Source organism: Dama dama, chromosome 5 (assembly GCF_033118175.1).
Source record: "Dama dama isolate Ldn47 chromosome 5, ASM3311817v1, whole genome shotgun sequence".
NCBI classification, from domain to species: domain Eukaryota; kingdom Metazoa; phylum Chordata; class Mammalia; order Artiodactyla; family Cervidae; genus Dama; species Dama dama.
Window position 1 is genome coordinate 108,450,913 of NC_083685.1, and position 22,372 is coordinate 108,473,284.

The window sequence follows — 22,372 nt, forward strand, 5'->3', positions numbered from 1 at the left end:
GCCAACATTCTCTCCATTTCTATCTCAAGTTATTAAAAATTACCTGTGGCAGCATTCTTTTGTTGGAACTTGGTTAAATACATGTTCATTCCTTTCTTAAAGTCCTGAGAAAACACAATTTTTAAAAGCCAGGAGAGTCAGAACTCAGAATTATAGTATATTTTGACTACAGAGTACTCAGAAACTAATTTACTCAAAGTTACTTGAGTATTAGATTTACTAAAACACAGTAATGTCTATTGCCTTTTGTTTAAGAATGCATTTGCTTTGCCTTCTACTTTTGCTTTTTAAGTTTTATACCAGACTTCCACCAACCCCCAAAATATATTTGCAACATCATTCATTTAAGAGACCAAAACAGTCAACATAAAAAGAAATAAAGACAAGCCAGAGTAATATTCTTATAGATTCTAGAAAAATTATTTAGGAACTTAACCTAAATAAAATCAAACTTTTCTTTTTCATGTAAAACTCTGTGGGATCACCATAAAAGAATTTAATTAATTATTAATTATATTTTTTACCTTATCTCCAATGTAGTCATGTAGCATTCGGATGACAGATGCACCTTTGCTGTATGATATTGCATCAAATATCTCATCAACTTCAGAAGGATGGCCCACACTGACCTGGCAGACAGTGTGACTCAAGGTTATAACAGGAAGCAGACTGACTGAATTACATACATACTGAATTACATAAAGAGCTTTCTAGAAAGACTCTTCTAACTCATAAGATACTTTTTGCCTTTAGGTGACTCATACTGTGTAATTGTTTAAAAGGGTGTAATAACTAATACTAATAAAACAGAATACATAACACGATCCCCATCATCTCTTTAGGGCCTGGGTTCCAGTCTTGACACTGCTTTGCTGGAAGGCAAGTCACTGTGGATCTCTTTGGAGATAGGGAGGTGAAGGTAAGGAAGGGAGAGATGAAAAACATCTGACTTCTTGCACTTATTGGAATGACTAACAGCTACATAGGACCCAGGTTAAATATGTCAAAGTAGACTATAAGTCTAGCTCCTTGAAGGCAAAATTTATACATATAAACCAGCTGAAATAGGACAGATTAAGTCAAAAGAATTAAAATATATATGAAGCAATGACAACAACAGAAAAGTATGTTTAGAATTTTCTTTGAAACAACAGAATCATAATATTACCTGACAGGTATGGTTCCCCCATTACTATTCAATAAAAATCTATTCAGTGAATGTTTATGGATACAGAAAACTTGCTTCTACAAAGATATAGATGTTTAAAATGAAACAGAGCTAGAACTTTGTACAGTTTCAAGGGGATTTCCTTTGTAGCTCACTCAATAAAGAATCTGCCTGCAGTTTCAAGATGGAAATACAAACTACAAAAGTAAGTGACATCACTCATGCAATTTTCAGAGTCCCAAGTATTTCTATTAAAAAAACCTACATATTTCATTGAAAGTGAAAGCAAAGGCCAATGACTGAAAATTACGTCTCACTTCAATGGGATGGCTGTTATCTAAGGCGTCAAGCTCCTGAGCTCGTGTATAATCAGCAGAAACAAACTGAGTCCAGATATCATACTCTGGGAAGCAGTGGTCTACACACAGATACTCAATCCATGATGCAAAGCCTTCATTTAACCAAAGATGAGTCCACCATTCCTAAAAACAGAAGATGGAAATATGTAAAGAAAAGATGCTTGTCATTCCACTAATATAAAAACTACTCTGATGTCCCTTCCATTATACTCTAAAGCTCTTAATGAACTAAAATTCAATTCCAAACATTTAATAAATAACTCACATCTATGAACAAAAGAATTGCCAAAAACAGCCAACTGGTGACACCAGCATTATCACCACTGCTACGTAAATTTTTGGTACTAAAGGTAGAAAAGGAGGAAGAAGGGGGATGAAAAACACCCTCAGGATGGAAAATGAGAAGAGAGTGCATAAATGTGTGCAAGAGCTACACTGTCATATAAAATTTAGTTTAATAAACAACTCTCTTCAAGAAACAAGGAAGTTATTAGGACCAAACAAGGAAAACTGGGAACTATCTCCATAATGACAGGGGAAAAAAATCGTTGCTGAGTGACAAGTTAAACTTTCTAGACAAACAGAAAAGTAGTACTGCTTATACAAGAATTACATGAAATTAACAAAATGTCACAGCAGTAAGTTTAAATATAACTGGTATTTAAACATTTATAGAATATAAAATTCTCATTTGTTAATAAGAATTAATAGTGGAGTGGACAAAGAATATAATGGGTCACAGACAAAATCAACTTTTTTATCTAAATCAACTTTTTCAAATAGAAATAAACTTTCTAGAAAGAGATTTCAATCTAATTTTCATTAAACTTGATTAAATCTCTTATAAAAAAAGCAATACTATATGAATTCAAGATAAAGGACAAATGCAATGGTAAAAAACAAAAGGGTATTTTAAAATTCTGAAAAGACCAAAGTTTTCAATAAAGTGATAAATGGCTATCTGTCTACATGCTTTGTGTACTTATTTAACTAACAGACTCCACTGGGATAAGCTGGTACAAAGCTAGTAATTTTTCAACTCTCTCTAAACCCCTGTATTTCAGTTAATGAAAAAACTGACATCCAATAACTAGAAGTTACTCAAATACAACAAAAAGTTGTTTAAAAGCAACATGAGAATGCACACATTTCCCCTACTAAAATTTATTACTGGAAATTTAAAAATAAAATCACAAAAAATAAAATCTGCTCAACACAGAAAAAAAAAAAACAATTGTTTGGCAGCAACAAACTTGCTGCATTAGGAGAAAGGAGCATTTTTGACATTTGAACACAGGTACTAGCATACTTAATTTCATGTAAAAGTATATTTCAAACAACCTTTTCTTTTTTTTCCCTTTTAACCCCTAAGCAAAATTTTAAACAACCAAAGCAAAAAGGAAAGGATTTATTTTCAAGGGCTGACTTTCTTTAGGAACTCTTTCAGACACACTGCTGTTTCGGTTGCTAAGTCACGTCCGACTCTTTGTGACCCCATGGACAGCAGCATGCTAGGCTTCCCTGTCCTGCGCTATCTCCTGGGGTTTGCTCAAACTCAGACATTTAAGAGTTGCTAAATGTTTTTCTTTCCTGCTTATTTCTGTGACATGTGGTCTCAACTAACATCCAAGTTGGGCTCTGCTCTTTGGCAGCCTAAAATGCCATCAGGAAATTTGGCTGGCTCCACAATCTCCAGTTCTTTCTTTGCAGAGGTACTTCTAGTTCACTTATTAAAAGCTGTGCTCCCAAGCTCTAACACAGTTGGTTGCTATAGATAGTACTCATTCAGAGTAAAAGGGAAAGGTCAAGACTAGAGGACAGAGATCATTCACTACAAACATTACAATAAACAAGGACTTCAATGGGACAGCTGGAAATTTTAATATACTTCAGTTATTCTGTAGTTTCTTTGCCTTCATTTCTATCAAATTTCAACTTAAAATTTTAGGCAATGAAGAAAATGACCCTTAAAAACATTTCAACCTTATTAAAGATTAGCTTGCTATTCATCAGGTTACTTTACAGCTAGTGACATATGACATAAGAAACTTCAGTTAGCCTGAATCTCACTGCATGGAAATTGTGTATCTAAGTGGAATCTCTTCTTTTCACCCAAATTAATATCATGACTTGCCCCATTTGCAGGCAGTATTTAGAACAGTTTAGGTAGTATTTTCCGTTGAATAAAGATTACTTATATGTTCTTAATTAATATGGATATCCTGATAAAAATCTTTTCAAAATAAAGTTTTTCTATCAAAAAAGCTTTTTTGGTACCATGTGCCAGCCAAACCTGAAATACTATTTAGCCAACATAAGGTGTAGCAGGAAAAAAAAATGTATTTGAGCACTTAAAAATATTAAATACCATAGTAACAAGATTTCCAAACCATTGATGGGCGAGTTCATGTCCCACAACCAGAGCAACCCACTGGCGTGATGAAGAACAGGAGTTTTTTGGATCAATAAGCAATGCAGTCTCCCTGTGTTTAAAAAAAAAAAAATTTTTTTTTTAAATAAAAGTATTTCAATAAAAGCAGGCATGCAGAAATGGGGGAGGGAGATTCAAACAGTAAATAAGATGGTCATGTTAGGCTTTAAAGATGTCAAGAAAACATTTCCTCAGAGTACACAGGATAGAAAAAGTTCTAGGAAGATTAAAGACTACTCCAGTTGAATTCATACAAAAGAAGATCAAAGATGTGACACAAGTTTAATTATCAGTTTGTTTATAGGATAGCTGCCTGAAATTTTAGAAAAACTATCTAAAGGATTAGGGGTTATTATGCTAAACAGAAAGTGAAGACAGTTCTTCCATTAAAAGCAAAGAAGTGGCAAGCTGAGGGAAGATGCATTCCACAGTCCCAAAAAGAACACTGAACAGAGTGTCCAAAACTTAGCTCATCGAAGAAGGCAATTGAAAGTAGAAGGCCAAAACTTGTTTACAGACATTGCTTTTAAAATTATACAACCCACATGTTTGTATTGTGGTGACAGACATGTAAGAACTTGGCTGCTGCTGCTGCTGCTGCTAAGTCGCTTCTGTCGTGTCCAACTCTGTGCGACCCCATAGATGGCAGCCCACCAGGCTGCCCTATCCCTAGGATTCTCCAGGCAAGAACACTGGAGAACTTGGCTAGAAGACATTAAATCAGGGGAAGTTCTTCAAGCTGGATATATAACTATGTAACTACCAGGAGGAAGAGAAGGCACTGAAATGAGAAACTCAGCCAAAAATAAATCTACAAATGCTACTAATGCCAGATGCTCACTTTAAAATCTTACACTCTCAGATAGTAGCACCAGAGGGTGTTCATCTGCATTCTTGAAATGTTCAAGGAAATGGGGGAAGGTAGGAAAATTTATGGCAGATCATAAAGCAGAAGCTACTAAACTGTAATTAGGAGTGAAGCACTCATGAAATCAGTGATTTAAAAGACAAGGCAGGGTAATACATCATTAACATACCTATAAGTAACAAGGCCCCAGTTCTCCATGGCACCTTCATAAAATAAATATAAACATTTATTGATATTTATACATACTTCTTCTTGAAAAAATCATACAATTCAAAATAAAAGTTATTACAATTTATCAATAAAATGAAATTTACTTTACCAGCTGCAAAGTCTGCAATAGCAATGAGATCAATTTTAGGTAGAGGATAAGGAACATTGAAGTAGTCCTTATAAAAAGGCAGAGTTTTAGCAGCAACCTATAAAAGTATAAAGAAAAGAACCATCTGATAAATCCTATTGCCATTCCTACACAAATCCACAAAGGAATCCAGTTGCAAGCCAAATATCTCGAGTTACAAGAAACCAACCCTGGGGGACCCCACTTCCAGAGACTGCTTTAGCCCTAAGCTTTGTATATGTCAGCCAAACTTTAATCCATTTATAACTCAGTATGAAAAATACAATTACATATATTCCCACCCACTCTCTAGGTTAATAAATTCCATTCTAATATTCTCTTAATCAGTATCTTTCAAAATGTTAATACAACACCAAAGTTGCTAGTTCCAAGATTCTATTAAAAGTAAAACCAAAGTAGCACAAGATATTTCAGATTAGATTATAAATAATTGTACTAATAATTGATCAGAAATGTAAATTCCCCAACCTGGAGTTATGGACTGTTGGAACAATCCTCTTCAAGTACAATTACCTCTAACGCAAATTTTCCTTGCTCTGCTTTGCCAACAGGGGTGTAAACACGGACACACACACCATCTTTTGACCTTGTTTCTACAAAGTCATATTCACCCACAACAAATGCCACCAGATATGTAGACATGACAGGTGTGCGAGCAAACTTCACTTCCACTACATTTTCATCATCAGGGTATGGTTTCCGATCAATTACATTCTTTAAAAAAAAAAAAAAAGGAAAATTTAACAGATTTACATTAAATACCTTAGAGCAAACACCACCCCAAAACTGTAGGCTTTGCAGCCTTTTCTTCCCCCTTTCCAGCACTGCTTACTTCTCTATCCTAATTTACCTAGTACTATTATACTCTCAAGACTTTTCCTGTTAAGAAAGAAAGTGAACTGATGAAGCAAACACACTAAGAAGTTGGAGCTCAAGTGTTAAAACTACCAAGGATTTGAAAGGTAAAAGAAGCAACTTTTCTTGAATACCTATTAACATAACAGGTATTGGGATGTTTTAAGATTTTAATACTTTTCAAGTGAATGAAGGATAGAAGACAACAAATATTAATGAAAATAAAATGTAGTTGTGAAACTGGACATTTCAAAGGGCACAGATTTCTATATTTAGAGCATATTCTGTATGAATGTTGGCCCTAAGCAAATTTGTGACAAATCTCGTCTACTTTTAGAGTTCCCTAATTTCCCTCTTTTTCCTACTCAGGCTCTCAGTTTCCCCAAGTTCTTGCCAATTTTTCTTCCAAGTAAGACTTATTCAAGAACTGATCTGATAAATTCATTTGCATTAAACTGCAAATGAACATTTCAGTGTAATTTATTAGCTTCCTCTCTAAGAATATTTAAGAAGAGCGTCTTTAAGAAGAGAATCTACAGAATTCTCTCCACTAATAAAGGAAGCAAAAGCCAGTTATTTCAAGTCCAGTAGGTGTTTCCAAGTTCCCTAGACGCCTATTATAGTCTGCCGGCTACTCTTATGTCTTAAATAAGGCAGTCTTAGACAACACATTTCAAGTAGTAAATGCTTATTCTATTATGAATGACATTCAATGACATCAGTGAAGGGAGCACATCTAAGAACACAACCAGTTAGAACCTAAATACACTTCATTACATGGCTATAACTTTTGGCATTTAGTAAGAATATCAGATTTTTTTCTCTCAGGTAATAGTTATTAAGTTCATTTCTTACTTTGAGTTCCAAATTAAAGAAAGCAGGTAATCTTGTTAACACAGCTTACAAGGAATTTCTTCCAGGATGCGGGAAAACTCCCCAAATAAGGCAATAAAAAGAGGGCTTACAAGAAACTAAGAACACTAACATTTGTGCTCCCATTATATGTCAAGTACTGTGCTGGGTGACTAGGTAGTTCCATGCTATCCCATCTAATCAGCAAACAAAATATGCTAAATGTTTATTCAAAATATAAGAATACTCACTAACACATACATACCATGTTTGATAAAGCTACTCTGTCTTTAGGAACAACCAATGAAATATCAAAAGTTGCTTTGATAGCAGGTTCATCCCAGCAAGGAAAAGCTCTCCGGGCATCAGTAGCCTTAAAAAAAGAATATGAAATATGAACTATCACTGAATGAACCTACTGGACTATTTCATGAAGTAACAACCATTTCTTTCTTTCTATCATTCATTCATTCACTTTTTCAAATATTTATTTTCGACTCAGTGCTAGGCAATAAACTAGGCACTGATTACAAAGAAAATACAAGGCAGCACTTTCACATACAACACATAAACTGTCAGCATTTGACCTACTTATTTAAAGAGCTCTCATCCTTTCTGTAAGCATAGAAAAGAGTAATAAACTTTAAAGCAAAATAAGATTTAGTGGTGCAGCAGAATATCAGTTATAAAAGAAAGAATCTTTAATAAAATAGAAACAGAACCGCTGATAAGATTCTGTATCTTAAAAAGAAGAAACAAAATGTGCAGAGGTAGAGAAAGCATATTGTTGTTGAGTCCCTCAGTCGCGTCCGACTCTCTGTGACCCAATGGACTGCAGCACACCAGGCTTCCCTGTCCTTCACTATCTCCCAGAGTTTGCTCAAACTCATGTCCATTGAGTCAATAATGCCATCTAATCATTTCATCCTCTGTTGCCCCCTTCTCCTCCTATCCTTAAATCTTTCCCAGCATCAGGGTCTTTTCCAGTGAGTTGGCTCTTCCTATCAGGTGGCCAAAGTATTAGAGCTTCAGTATCAGTCCTTCCAGTGAATATTCAGGGTTGATTTCCTTTAGGATTGACTGATTTGATCTCCTTGCTGGCCAAGGGACTCTCAAAAGAGTCTTCTTTAGCACCACAGTTCAAAAGCAACAATTCTTCGGCACTCAGCCTTCTTCATGGTCCAACACTATACAGACCTTTGTCAGCAAAGTGATGTCTCTGCTTTTTAATACACTGTCTAGGTTTGTCATAGCTTTTTTTCCCAAGGAGCAAGCGTCTTTTAATTTTATGGCTGCAGTCACTCTCCGCAGTGATTTTGGACCCCAAGTAAATAAAGTCTGTCACTGTTTCCATTGTTTCCCCATCTATTTGCCATGAAGTGATGGGATCAGATGCCATGATCTTAGTTTTCTGAATGTTGAGTTTTAAGCCAGCTTTCTCACTCTCCTCTTTCACTTTCATCAGGAGGCTCTTTAATTCCTTTTCAATTTCTGCCATTAGGGTGGTGTCATCTCCATACATGAGGTTATTGATATTTCTCCCAGCAATCTTGATTTCAGCTTGTGCTTCATCCAGCCCAGCATTTTGCATGATGTACTCTGCGTATAAGTTAAATAAGCAGGGTGACAATATACAGCCTTGACGTACTCCTTTCCCAATTTTGAACCAGTCCGTTGTTTCATGTCTGGTTCTAACAGTTGCTTCTTAATTTCTGTTTGTTTCTTTTCTTTTTTATTGCCTGAATAGCATGTGGGATCTTAGTTCCCCATCAGGGATCAAACTCACGCCCCCAGCCGTTAAAGTGTGGAATCTTAACCATTGGCCTGTCAGGGAAACATATACTTCTGAAAAAGGATTTCTTGGGGCTTTCTTGGTGGCTCAGTGGTAAAGAATCCACCTGCCAATGCAGGAGACAAGGGTTTGATCCCTGATCTGAGAAGATCCCACGTGCCATGGAGCAACAAGCCCCCTCTGCCACAGCTACAGAGCCTGTGCTCGGGAGCGCAGGAGCTGCAACTACCGAGCCCAGGTGCCTTAGAGCTTGTGCTCTACAAAAAGAGAAGCCACAGCAAAGCCTGCATACCACAACTAGAGAGTAGCCCATGCTGACCACAACTAGAGAAAAGCCTGCACAGCAATGAAGACCCAGCACAGCCAATAAATAAATAAACAGTTTTAAAAAAGGATTTCTCCAAGGAAAAATGGGACATATCTGACTGTACTGTCAAAGAAATTAAATAAATTATGAATTCTACTAAACAGTAAATAAGATGTTTGAAAAAGTAAGTAGACTGTAAGGAAAAAAAATACACAGAAAAATTCAAATTAGGAGCAGCACTAAATAAATGAGTTTATATGAGAGGAAATTAAATGAATGACACAGATAGTAAGTCTAAGTTTCTATTTTTTTTTTTTTAAATGTACTTATCTATCTGGCTGCATTGGGCCTTAGTTGCTGCACACAGGATATTTTGGTGTGGTGGGCAGGCTTCTCTCTAGTTGTATCTAGTTGTGGCTGACCCACAAACTGGAGAATAATACCAAAGAAGTTCTTGCACTATGGTGAAGGTTCCGAACCCCAAGTAAGGCTTCCCAGCCTAGGTATTGGACAAAGGGACTGGGAATCCTCAGGAAATCTGGCCTTGAAGGTCAGCAGGATTTGATTACAGAACTTCCACAGGACTAGGGGAAACAGAAGCTCCAGTCTTGGAGGCCACAAACAAAATCTTGCACACACCAAGACCAGAGGAAAGGAGCAGTGACCCCACAGAAGACTGAATCACAACTGCCTGCTAGTGTTGGAAGGTCTCTTGTGGGGATGTGAGTTGGCAGGGGCTCACCACAGGGACAGAGGCATGGGCAGCATCAGGCCAGGAAGGCCCCCCTTGGCATAGTAAACCCTCTTGAGTTTGCCATTAACCCTGCCATAGGGCAAACAACTACCAGGGAGGGAGTGCAACCACACCCGTCAGCAGATAACTGGATTAAAGCTTTACTGAGCAAGGCCCTGCCCACCAGAGCAAGACCCAGTTTTTCTCACTGCCAGTCCCTCCCATCAGGAAGCTTACACAAGCCTCTTAGCCTCCTCCATCAGAGGGCAGATCGAAGAAGCAAGAAGCAGCAGTCCCACAGTTCCACAGTCCCACAGCAGCTAAGACAAAAACCATAACTAAACACAAAGTTAATCTCAACGAAAAAGCAGAAAGTTATGTCACAGATGAAGGGACAGGATAAAACCCCAGAAAAACAACTAAATGAAGCAGAGCTAGGCAACCTTCCAGAAAAAGAATTCAGAATAATGATAATGAAGATGATCCAGGATCTCGTGAAAACAATGAAGATCCAAGAAATGTTTACCAAAGACCTACAAGATCTAAAAAACAGGTGAATAATATACTAGAAGGAATCAAGAGCAGAATAACTGAGGCAAAAGAAGAGATAAATGACTTGGAGGACAGAATGGTGGAAATCACTGCTGCAGAACAGAATATAGAAAAAAGGATAAAAAGAAATGAAGACAGCCTAAGAGACCTCTGGGACAACACTGAATGCACCAACACTCACATTATAGGGGCCCCAGAAAGAGGAGGGAGAGAAAAAGGACTTGAGAAAATATTTGAAGAATAGCTGAAAATTTCCCTAACATGGGAAAGGAAAGAGTTAACCAAATCCAGGCAGCACAGAGAGTCCCAGGAAGGATAAACCCAAGGAGGAACACACTGAGATACATAGTAATCAAACTGACAAAAATTAAAGACAAAGATAAAATACTAAAAGCAACAAGAGAAAAACAACAAATAACATATAAGGGAACTCCCATCAGGCTATCAGCTGATTTCTCAACAGAAACTCTACAAGACAGAAGTGAACAGCATGATATATTTAAAGTGATGAAAGGGAAGAATCTACAACCAAGAATACCCAGAAAGACTCTCCTTCAGATCTGATGGAGAAATCAAAAGCTTTCCCAACAAGCAAAAGTTAAGAGAATTCAGCACCACTAAACCAGGTTTACAACAAATACTAAAGAACTTTAAGAAGGAAACACAAGAGAAGGAAAAGACTTTCAAAAAACAAACCCAAAACAATTAAGAAAATGGTAATAGGATCATACATACTGATAATTACCTTAAATGTAAATGGATTAAATGCACCAACCAAAAGACATACACTGGCTAGGCAGATGAAAATAGTGCATGATGTACTTCCACTTACATCACTCTGATTGACCCCCTCAAATTGTATGGAACTATTTTATATTGTTAAGTTAATCATGTTCCCAATATGGCTTAAAATTATAATTATCTTTTATTTTTTGTCTGGCTATTGATTGGGAAAACTGATAAACACCTTTTACTATGGTGATTATGAAACTATTACTCACTTTACACCATTGCATTATGATTGGTCAACAGAAAATTAATAGAACTCTATATCACCAAACAAAACTACAATTTAACAGAAAAACCTGTAATCACTTTTTAAAATCCATATGCTTATCAGAATTATCTTGAAATTTTCTGAAAAATACAAATGCCCAGGTATTGCATTTTTCCCTCCAGAGCTCCAGGTATGTTTCCAATGAGCAGTCATGTTTAAAACAACTGGACTATATGATGATCTTTTACTCTTATCTAGTTTGTTTCACTTTTTCTATTTCATATTCAGTCCTCCCATTTCATTTAGTTTATGTTTTCCAATTTCTCCATCTTTTTCTTTTTTTAATGTTCTTTCTCAAGCCTTTATCAAGCATAGTAGAAAAGCTTATGTATACACATACATAAATAATATGTATGATTTATATATATTTTATAAAACTTATGAATTTTTGCCTAACTAAAAACTAATATATTTTGATTCCACGTGTTTGACTTAGTATGAATAGAATGCTAGATTTCTAAATAGGAAGATGAAATAAGCAACAAAGGTTTACTGTATAGTACAAGGAACTATAGTCAATATCTTGTAATAAACTATAATGGAAAATAATTTCAAAAATGATATATCCATAACTGAATCACCTTGCTTTGCACCTGAAACACTGTAAGTCAACTATACTTCAATAATATATATATTAAGCAAAAAAAAAAAAAAACCAAACAAAGGACAAAGTGATAAGAGCAATCAAAGGTACATTTAGGGGATAGACACTAGACCTAAATCTATTATTAAAGTATGTTCCTGAAGAAGACATCAGAACAGAAACATAATGAACATGCAATAGAAGAAAATACTGCTATACTGATGAAAGATCTAAATCTGAATATAAGTAGGCTTCACCAATTATTAAAAGTTAATGAAAAGTGAACACCTGGTAAAAATTTTTAGGTACAAAGAAATAATTTAACAAGCAATCACAAAGAAAATAAAGCAAAATTTTAAAATGTGTTACTCTACAAAGGGAGAAGAGACATTTTAGTCTGACTCCTCCCATTTGACAAAATGAGATGTAAAAGACTTTAGAACAACATATTTTTTAATATTTATTTTTATTTATGTATTAGGCTGTGCCAAAAGACAGAGAACTTATCATTAGCAGACCTGCCTTATAAGAAATACTGAAAGGAGTCCTGTAAGCTGAAGTGAAATACAGTAAATGGTAACTCAAATCCATATAAAGAAATGAAGAACACCATGAAGGGGAACACATAGGAATTATAGACACAGCATAAATATTTTTATTTGGGTTTTGTCTGTTTTTCATTTTTGGCTGCACCACACAGCTTACAGGATTTTAGGTCCCCAACAAGGGATCGAACCTTGATCAATTCCCTGTAGTGGAAAGTCCTAACCACTAGACTACCAGGGAATTCCTATAAACATTTTTATTTGTAATTCTTTTTCTGTTTTGTCTTTAACTTTGTCTTTAAAAGGCAACTGTATAAGGTAATAATTAGAAAACGATTGACAGGCTTAGATGTATTAATACCATATAAAGATCAAATTTTTATGACAAGAATAGCTTGAAGGAGTCAGGAGCTAAAATGAAGCAAAGTTTTTGTACATTAGAAAATTTTTCATATTAACCTGAACTATATTGGGTTTCTTAAATATTTATTTGGCTGCTCCAGGTCTTAGTTGTGGCATGCGAGATCTTCAGTTGCAGCACATAGGATGTAGGTCCCTAAACAAGAATCAAACCTAGGCCCCATGCATTGGGAGCTCAGAGTCTTAACCACTGAACCACCAGGGTGGTCCCTAGACCAACATTTACACACCTCTGAAACAGAAAAACTGTAAGCCAATTGTATCACTCTTATTGAAGAAGTTGGGCTTGTTAAGGGAAAACTCACTCAAAAGAAACCGTGGGGCGTCTTAGTTAAAATGTAAGAAACTATTATGTGATTTGGAATTTGCCTGAATGATTTGGAGACAAATTAAGGAAGAAAGAATTCTAAGTTGAGGGCTGTCAGAAAGTGGAGGCAATTTTATCAGTGAGTATTATCTTTTCTGTTAATATAGAGAGTGCAAACTACAGCAAGCCTAAGACTGCAGTTGGTAAAAAAGCAACAGTCCCTCATTTTAACCAAGAAAGGGAGTTGTTTGTCTTTTGTGATGAGCAAAATGACCTTGTTTTTGTCTGTGCTTGGAGAAAATTATGAAGGGTCCTTGTTTTGTCTCACCTTATCATGGTGTCAAAGTAGTAACCTTGTCTGAGGTTGGCACTCTGTTTATATCCAACAGGAAAACAACACGTATTAGCTTCAGTGCTAGGACAACTTCTGATGCCAGAGGCTGTCTATAGCCATACCACCCTGAACGCGCCCGATCTCATCTGATGTCAGGGGCTGCACTTTTTTTTTTCCCCTTCCCCCAACAAATCTTTTACATGTTCAGTAAAACTGGTTGAATACCACGGCAAATGAAAGATTTTCTGATATCCCAATACTTAGGAAGTACACCACCCACATACTCTCCCTTTAAATATCATTTGGAGACACACTCCAGCAAATCATTCCAAGATGAAGAAGTGCTCAAAAGGGCTAGAGATAAGCACTGGAATCACACTCTCACATACACACAGGTAACAAAATTATATTTAATATATACATATATATAAAATCCATATATATCTGTATATAGCTATATATGCATACATACAGGTAATAAAACTTCAATACCTGGATTGCTTTTATACTTTGTACCTGTGGCTTTTCTTACTAAATTAATATTGATACTGTTATAAAAATATCATTCCCCAGCCCACACCCTAATTCTCTCCCCTGTATAATAGAGATAACTGAATATAGAGTAAAAATTTCAAAATCATTCATACAATTACGGTTACAGGCATCAAGCCTCAAATAATCAGGCGAATAAGAGAACAGACCTTTATCAGAATGTCTCACTGAAGATCATGATTTTTTGTGGCTGCCCTGGGTCTTTGTTGTGGCACATGGGCTCTTCATTGCTGATGTGGGCCTTCTCTACTTGTGGCAACCGGGGGCTACTCTCTGGTTATGGTGTGCAAGCTGCTCACTGCCATGGCTTCTCTTACTGCAGAGCACGGGCTCTAGGGTGCTAGCTCAGTAGTTGTGGCGCATGGACTTTGTTGCCCTGCAGCATGTGGAATCTTAGCACCTGGACCAGGGACCAAGCCCATGTCCCCTGCATTGGCAGGCAGATCCTTTCTTTCTTTAAAAAAAATTTTTTTTATTTCATTATTTATTTTTGGTTGTGCTTTGTTTTCGTTGCTGCGTGCCTTTCTCTAGTTGCAGTGAGCGGGGCTACTCTTTGATGGGATGCGCAGGCTCCAGGGTGCACGGCCTCAGTAGTTGTGGCGGGCAAGGCTCAGCAGTCGCGGCTCCTGGGCTCTACAGCACAGGCTCAATAGCTATGGCGCATGGGCTCAGCTGTTCCACAGCATGTGGAATCTTCTCAGACCAGGAACAGAGCCCATGTCTCCTCCACCGGCAGATGGATTCTTCACCACTGAGTCACCAGGGAAGCCTCTGGCAGGCAGATTCTTAACCACAGGTCCACGAGAGAAGTCCCAAGATCATAATATTTTAAAGTATGCATGCGTGCTAAGTTGCATCAGTCGTGTTTGACTCTTCGCAACCCCATGGACTGTAGCCTGCCAGGCTCCTCTGTCCATGGGATTCTCCAGACAAGAAAACTGGAGCGGGTACCCAGGGACTGAACGAGCATCTTACGTCTCCTGCATTGGCAGGAGGACTCTTTACCACTAGCGCCACCTGGGAAGCCCGTATTTTAAAGAACACCATACCTCAAACTGTGTGACAGCAGCATAGCGCACCTCTCCAGAAGGGGTAGTATATTTACTTCTATAGAAACCTTTCATTTTATCATTCAGCTCGCCAACAAAATCTATCTTTAAGGTTCCTGTACCTGTGATTGAAGATAAATGAAAACACTTTCATGGAGATATTAAGTACAAGTTATCAGAAGGATGTCATTAAGCATTAATTCATAGCTATTGACAAAGTTGAAATCATTCCTTTCTTTCTCAAACACTCCTCTTGGCAATGTAGAGAATACAGTATTTACTAAAGTAAATGGCAAACTAATCCTAAAGGAAACCTTAAACTCATGTTTAGAGTGATTGCTAAGAAAGTTCTTTAATTTTATTAATGAGTTTCAAATTATCAATACATGACAAGAAGGAAAAGAAACAAATATATTCAATGTATGACCAGCTATTATGCACTGGCGCTTTAAAAATATTTAGTTGGGTAGGCATTGTCTCCATTTTGTGAGATGAAGAAACTAACCCTGAAAAGTTAAATCACTTGCCCAAGGTCACACAATTAGTAAGTAGCAAGAATGAGATTAAAAACTTAGGTCTATTTAATCCAAAATTCATGCTCTCTGCCAATTATGCCTTACAGATTGATCCTTTCCTGAAACCTAGGAATATTAAAGAAATAAATTTAAACCAATAATTATTAAATGCAAATGAAAATACAACCTGAATACATATTCTATTGTTACATAAGAGCAAAATCAATTTAGACAAAATAGGAGGTTTTTTTAATTGAAGTATAGTTGATTTACAATGTTGTGCCAATCTCTGCTGTATAGTAGAGTGACTCAGTTATACACATAGAGACATTCTTTTTATATACAAAATGAGAGTTTTTACGAATATATATACAGCTGACTCTTGAATAATATGGGGGTTAAGCCACCTATAATTTATAGGTGCTTAGTTGCTAAGTCATGTCCGACTATTTGCAACCTCATGGACTCTAGCCCGCCAGGTTCCTCCATCCATGGGATTTCCCAGGCAAGAATACTGGAGTGGGTTGCCATTTCCTTCTCCAGGGGATCCTCCCAACCCAGGGATCGAACTTGGGTCTCCTGCCTTGGCAGGCAGATTCTCTACCACTAAGCCACCTGGGTAGCCCAAAAAAACATGGAACGATTCACAAATTTGCACGTCATCCTTGCGCAGGGGCCATGCTAATCTTCTCTGTATCGTTCCAATTTTAGTACATGCACAGCCTAAGCAAGCACAATAAAAGCAACTAACGCCTCCAGAGGCACCACTGGGACAGGGGCTTCCCTATCTGCAGTTCCTCCACATCTCCAAATTCAACCAACGTTGGACTGTGTGGTACTCTATTTACTACTGAAAAACATCTAAGTAAAAGTGGACCCATGCAGTTCAAACCTGTGTTGTTCAAGCATCAACTACACTTTCTTTTATAACAGAAAAAACCTTATCACTATTATCGAGTGTCATCTACTAAATTCAGATGCGTGACAAAATAATCCCATTCCACATTTTATAAATCCAGTCACAAAAAACCCCCAAAATGTTGACTTTGTAATTGATCCCTTTAAAGTGCCTATTTATTAAAGAATCCAGAGCATGGGAATCTAACAAATCAGAGATGTAGTATGACCATAAAATAATTAGCTACTTATATCAAAACTTTTATATCCTAATGCTTCAAACTGACATTTTGGAATGCTTGCAGAGCAATGACACTGACATTGTTCAAAATGTTCTTGACTTTCTGACATATCCTTTTGGGTGTTCACCAAGTCAAATCTTCACCTTCCAGAATTGAACTTGCTTTTTGGAAAGGTCCAAGTCATAAAGAGTTCAAGTCTGCAGATTATGTGAATAACAAATTGCAATCTATTTCTAGACAAAACACTAACTGTGCCTATTAAGTAATTAAGCTAATTTCCTTACATGCCTCATACTGGGTCTGAAAGTAATTTCAAGTAAAAATTTCAGATGTTTGCAGCAAAGTCACAACTAAAGAAAGTGCCACATTCTGAATCATGCTAGGAAAATAAAACCAAACAACAGACATTTGTGATAATATATAAATTTTTTTAATCAGACATTCTGTCTGAAGGGGTCAATAAATACTTTAAAAAAAGAGAGAATGACAGATTACTGGGACAGTAAATATAAAAACAGTAAAGGAATCTGAAACAATTACTGACTGATACTAAAGAATTTAGCTATAAATAATATAACATTTCTCTATTTTCATTAGGAATTCACTGATTTAAAAAAAAAAGCATATATGTTCACAGTAATCAAGTTTTTGTTGTTGTTGTTGTTGTTGTTGAGTCGCTAAGTCATGTCCAACTCTGCAGCCCAGGCTCCTTTGTCCAAGGGATTTTTCCCAGGCAGGGATACTGGAGTCGGCTGCTTCTCCCTGGATCTTCCCAACCCAGCAATCAAACCCATGTCTCCTGCTTGGCTGGCGAATTCTTTACTGCTGAGCCACCCCCAGGAAGTCCCAATAAAGTTAGTAAAGAATATCTGTTAGACTACGAAAACCTATTTAAAAATAGAACTGTTTGATGAAATTTTATGTTACAATTCCATAAATGGAATTGGCCAGCCTGTTTTTCAGTAAGTAAACTGTTAAGATGTCTTCATATTTCATGGTAAATCTACTTATGACTTTTCCTATTTGAAATAAAAGTGGATTTAAAACTCTTAACTAAATAAGAAAGTCTGCTTACATTTTTACTCGGTTTTAAATCTCCAAGGTCATAGTACTATAACAAGATATTGACTTTGACATTTCTGAAAAGTGGCAGACTACAAAATACAAATTATTGGGAAGGGTTATTACCTGAAATTCAAGCAAAACACAAGTTTTTGTTTTTTTTAATATATTACTAAATTTAATTGGTGTCACATTATACAGTACTAATTACAGAATATTTGCTATTGATACAGAATTTTAGGGCAAAAACAGGAGGAAAAAGGACTTGATGATAAATTTCATCTGTCAATTTTATACCACACTAAAGAACCAACTGCCAGAAAGTCTGATTTTATACTTATTTTCACATATAACTGACTTTGCTTCCTCAAATTAGATGCCTTATTTGAATATCCAAGGTATACAATATTTATCTTCTTGGGGTAATAAGCCTTTTAAAACATATAGCTCATTTATTAATTAAGCAACTGAAAAATTAGACCTTCCCCCCCAAAAGTTTGGTTTTTAAAGCTTAGGAAAGTATAATAATTGTTGCAAAACCTGAAGTAACAAGATTATTAAAAATTATATTATAAAAAATTTAATGCATCTAGCTATGAAATTTAAGACAGACTACTTTATATAAAGAGAATAAGTCTCTGACTTTTTGTCACCATTTCTTATGATCCTGTTTTCCACTCCTCAAAATGTTAATACCTTCTAGCACTTCGCAAATGATTGTCACTCTACAGGATCCTTAACCACTGATTCTAAGGTTGTTAGGCCTTACGATGATCATGGGAAGTTAACCAATATTCTAAAATGGTGCCAATTTCAGAAACGAAGATGTTTTACTTTGTTATATAGTATTTGGCATGACTGTTAAGTTTGAATCAGCTAAACACAAAGGTTACTCCTGATACATACTCAGTATTTATTATCAGAAGAGAGACCACTTACTGAAATTTGAAAAAAAAAATCAGGATCTTATTCTTAAAGCAAAGAATGACTAGGTAACTTTGACCCAGGTATCTGAGGAAAATGTGAAAGCCAATGATTTTCAAACAGATATTTATATATATTCAATAATTTAATACAATCACATCTGTAAATTAGATCATTTTTAATTCTAATATCCATATTAGTTACTTAAGTATATTATATTAGCTAAAAATCTCCAAAACTTTGTCAAATATACTTTGTATGTGCGGTGCTAAGTCGCTTCAGTTGTGTCTGACTCTTATTTAGAGTACCTATGGACCATAGCCCACCAGGATCCTCTGTCCATGGGATTTTCCAGGCAAGAATACTGGAGTGGGTTGCCATTCCCTTCTCCAGGGGATCTTCCAGACCCAGGGATCGAACCTGCGTCTCTTAAATCTGCTGCATTGTCAGGAGGGTTTTTTACCACTAGCGTCACCTGGGAAAAAAGTATAATGTATACTAATGGTCATAATCTTCAATGACTATGTTCCTGCTTTTATTAGAAATGACTTAACAATTTACCATGTCTACTGAAAAAAATCCTTATCAAGAATGATATAGCTCTTATATATTGATAATAAATGAAGGAGAAAAGAGAGGTAGAGAATACATATGACATGCTAACTTCTGTGTTCTTAAATGGTATAAACATAAATGCTTATAAAAGCATGGAGCAGTTTTGAAAGAATACATAGGAAACTGATCACTTCAGAGAAGTGGAGCTGAGAGAGAAAGACAGGAACAGAACAACCAACAAATTATCACTATGTATCGTTTGAGTTTCAAACCATGTGCATGTGTTATATTTTTTAACATTTAATTTAAAAAATAAAAGGAGCATAATGTGGTGGTCAGTAGTACAAAGTTTTGAATTAAATTGCTTGTGTTCTCTGACTGCCACTATATTAGCTGTTGACCTTGGGCAAGTTATTTAAGTTCAATACATGATTTGGTGCAATAGTTTACCTTTAAAGCAGAGATCATAGAATCTATTTCAAAACGGATTAACAAATGTTTATGATGCACATAAAACAGTACCTGGCACAGATTAAGCACTCAGTAGATACATGTGTGAATATATAATACACACATATATTCATATACAGGTATACATCACACACACACACACAGGTATACATCACACACACACACACAGGTATACATCACTCACTCACACACACACACACATCTTCTGGGAGTTTATGTCCTTTCTTATCTGATGAGTTCCAGCGAATATGTTCTGGCTTCTTTTGATAAACACACTAATATTTCTGACTTAAAAAATTATGTCAAATTTCCTAATGCTAAACAATTGAATCTATGCTATTTTTTTTCTATACATGCTAACTAGGTTTATGTATCTTCTTAGGCTATTTTAAGCCACCTTTAAATGTTTTTGCTCCTCTCTTCCTCATTTTTATTTCATTAATTTCTGCTCTTAAATCTTTCTCTTCTACTTTCTTCAAGTTACTTATTCTTTTTGTCTAATGTTGATCTTGATGTCCACTTAATTAATTTTTAGCCTTTCTTCTTAGCTAAATATCCTCTCTGAAAATAATGCTTTACCAGCATCCTACATGCTCTGTATGTAGCAATTTTATTATTCAGTTCTAAATATTTTCTAATTCCTATAACAAATCTTTGACTCATTAATTTTCAGAAGTATCATTTTTCCAATATACGAGAAGGCATTTTTTGTTTGTCTTTTGCTACTGACTTTAATCTTTTCACAGTATGAACACAGAATATAGTCTGTAATGATACAGATTTTAAATTTTTTTAAATTTTCCTATCATTTCTATCAAAATAATAGTTCACAGTGTTAAACCTCATATATCTGCCTGCAATGCAGAAGACCCAGGTTTGATCCCTGAGTTGGGAAGATTGCCTGGAGAAGGAAACGGCAACCCACTCCAGTATTCTTGCTTGGAAAATCCCATGGACAGAGGAACCTGGCGCGCTATAGTCCCCAGGGTTGCAGAGAGTCAGACACGACTTGAGTGGCTAACACACAACACAATTCTACAGGCCCACCTATAGAAGCTGCAGGCACACCCAGTGCTACTTACTCCCTATACTTGCCTCAGTAACAACTCTGTGATTTCTAAATACCTTGCTTATTTAGCTGTTTTTTTCATTTTTCAATTTTCTTCTTACTATAAAAAGTGAAGTTTGAGCTAAACTACATCTCTACTACTATATCTACTATATCTTTCGCAAAGAGTTAAAATTTTCTATAACTTCAAAGATCTGAAAATATTTTCTTTAAACTCATTGTGTGGCTAAGCACAGAATTCTAAATTGAGAGTCAGATTTACTTATAATTTTCAAGGAATGGCTTTATTAGAGTCTGGTTTCCATTGTAAATCTATTGCTCTTTTGATTTCTGAACCTTATAACTTCCTCCCAACTCCCTCGCCTCAGGTAGAAACTCTTTGAGAGCCTCACTTTACCCCCTGAAAATTCTTAAATTTGCTTTGGTGTGGGACTTCTTACATTTATCGAGTTTCCTTTTGATAGTGTATTTTTTCAAACTTAAGCCTTCTGTCTCATCAGTTCAAATAAATTTTCATGTTGTGTGTTTTTCATAATTTCCCCTTCCCATTTTCTATGTCCTCTCTTTCACTAGCTGGATGTCTGGTCCTGCTAGATCAGTCCTCCAGTCTTCCCATTTGGAAGATGCCTCTATTTCACCTTTCAAAACCTCTTTTGTTTTTTTTTACTCCTAATATATTATAATTTCCAAAAGTGTTCTTACTCTATTCCATCCTGCTCTTATTTAATGAATGTAATATTAGTAATACTCCTTAGGATATTAATCTGTTTGGGTTTTGGGGCACTTTTCATTTTTCTTTGCTTTCAATTTTCTATATTTCTATTATACTTATTGCTTTCCTTTTTGCTTTATGTTTCATTTAGAAGTTTATCAAATGTCTGGTAATGGTTGCCCCAGTGACTTTGGGCTTGGCCATACTATTTGCTTTGCTCAATGAAATGTGAATGAACACCACCATCCACGTAGAAGCTTTAAATGTTTGTGATTTGGTGCTGTCTCCAGCCCTGAGCTTCTGCCCTCTGCCATATGAGAGAAGAGCATGCTGCACATAGCAGCTACTCACTACAGAGCCTGGCATCAATAGACATATGAACTTAGTGGAGTTCAGGGAAGTTGGCAGTATGTCTGCAGATGATCAGCAGTCCTCAGGGCCATGTGTAAACAAGAAATACCTGTTGCAAGCCGCTGATATTTGTGATCCCATTTGTGGGTTAAAATGTACACATACACTTATGTATATATAGAATATTTCTGGAAGGATTCACTAGACAATAAAAGTAGAGGGTCAGAGAGAGGAATTCTCAATTTTCAGGTTATTATCTTCAGTATCTTTTAATACAGGTTCATGGCAGACATTTGTGTTTTTATAATAATTTCACACAAAAATAATCCTAGTGAGAAAAAGACAAAATGAAAGGTCTTTAAGAGTACCAAGATAAAACTTCTCCAATTTAAAATTTTTCTATAAATACATTCATATTGAGGGAATATATTCTCAGTATAAAAATTATGGAA

General features: G+C 36.0%; 1 protein-coding gene and 1 non-coding gene across 2 annotated transcripts in view; both read right to left on the bottom strand.

Moving 5' to 3' along the window:
- Window positions 1-22,372, bottom strand: part of NPEPPS (aminopeptidase puromycin sensitive) — a 109,155-nt gene that overhangs the window by 23,396 nt on the left and 63,387 nt on the right. Inside the window, exons 4-12 of the mRNA XM_061143861.1 lie at window positions 15,123-15,244; window positions 7,157-7,264; window positions 5,698-5,898; window positions 5,146-5,242; window positions 4,996-5,029; window positions 3,896-4,010; window positions 1,486-1,650; window positions 525-629; window positions 44-104 (exon numbers count right to left, since the gene is read on the bottom strand). Of these exons, the coding sequence (XP_060999844.1) occupies window positions 44-104; window positions 525-629; window positions 1,486-1,650; window positions 3,896-4,010; window positions 4,996-5,029; window positions 5,146-5,242; window positions 5,698-5,898; window positions 7,157-7,264; window positions 15,123-15,244 (1,008 nt within the window). The remainder of the gene's footprint in view (window positions 1-43; window positions 105-524; window positions 630-1,485; window positions 1,651-3,895; window positions 4,011-4,995; window positions 5,030-5,145; window positions 5,243-5,697; window positions 5,899-7,156; window positions 7,265-15,122; window positions 15,245-22,372) is intronic.
- LOC133058072 (U6 spliceosomal RNA) lies at window positions 16,266-16,370 on the bottom strand. Its single transcript, XR_009693196.1, has one exon. It is a non-coding gene; the product is annotated as a U6 spliceosomal RNA (small nuclear RNA).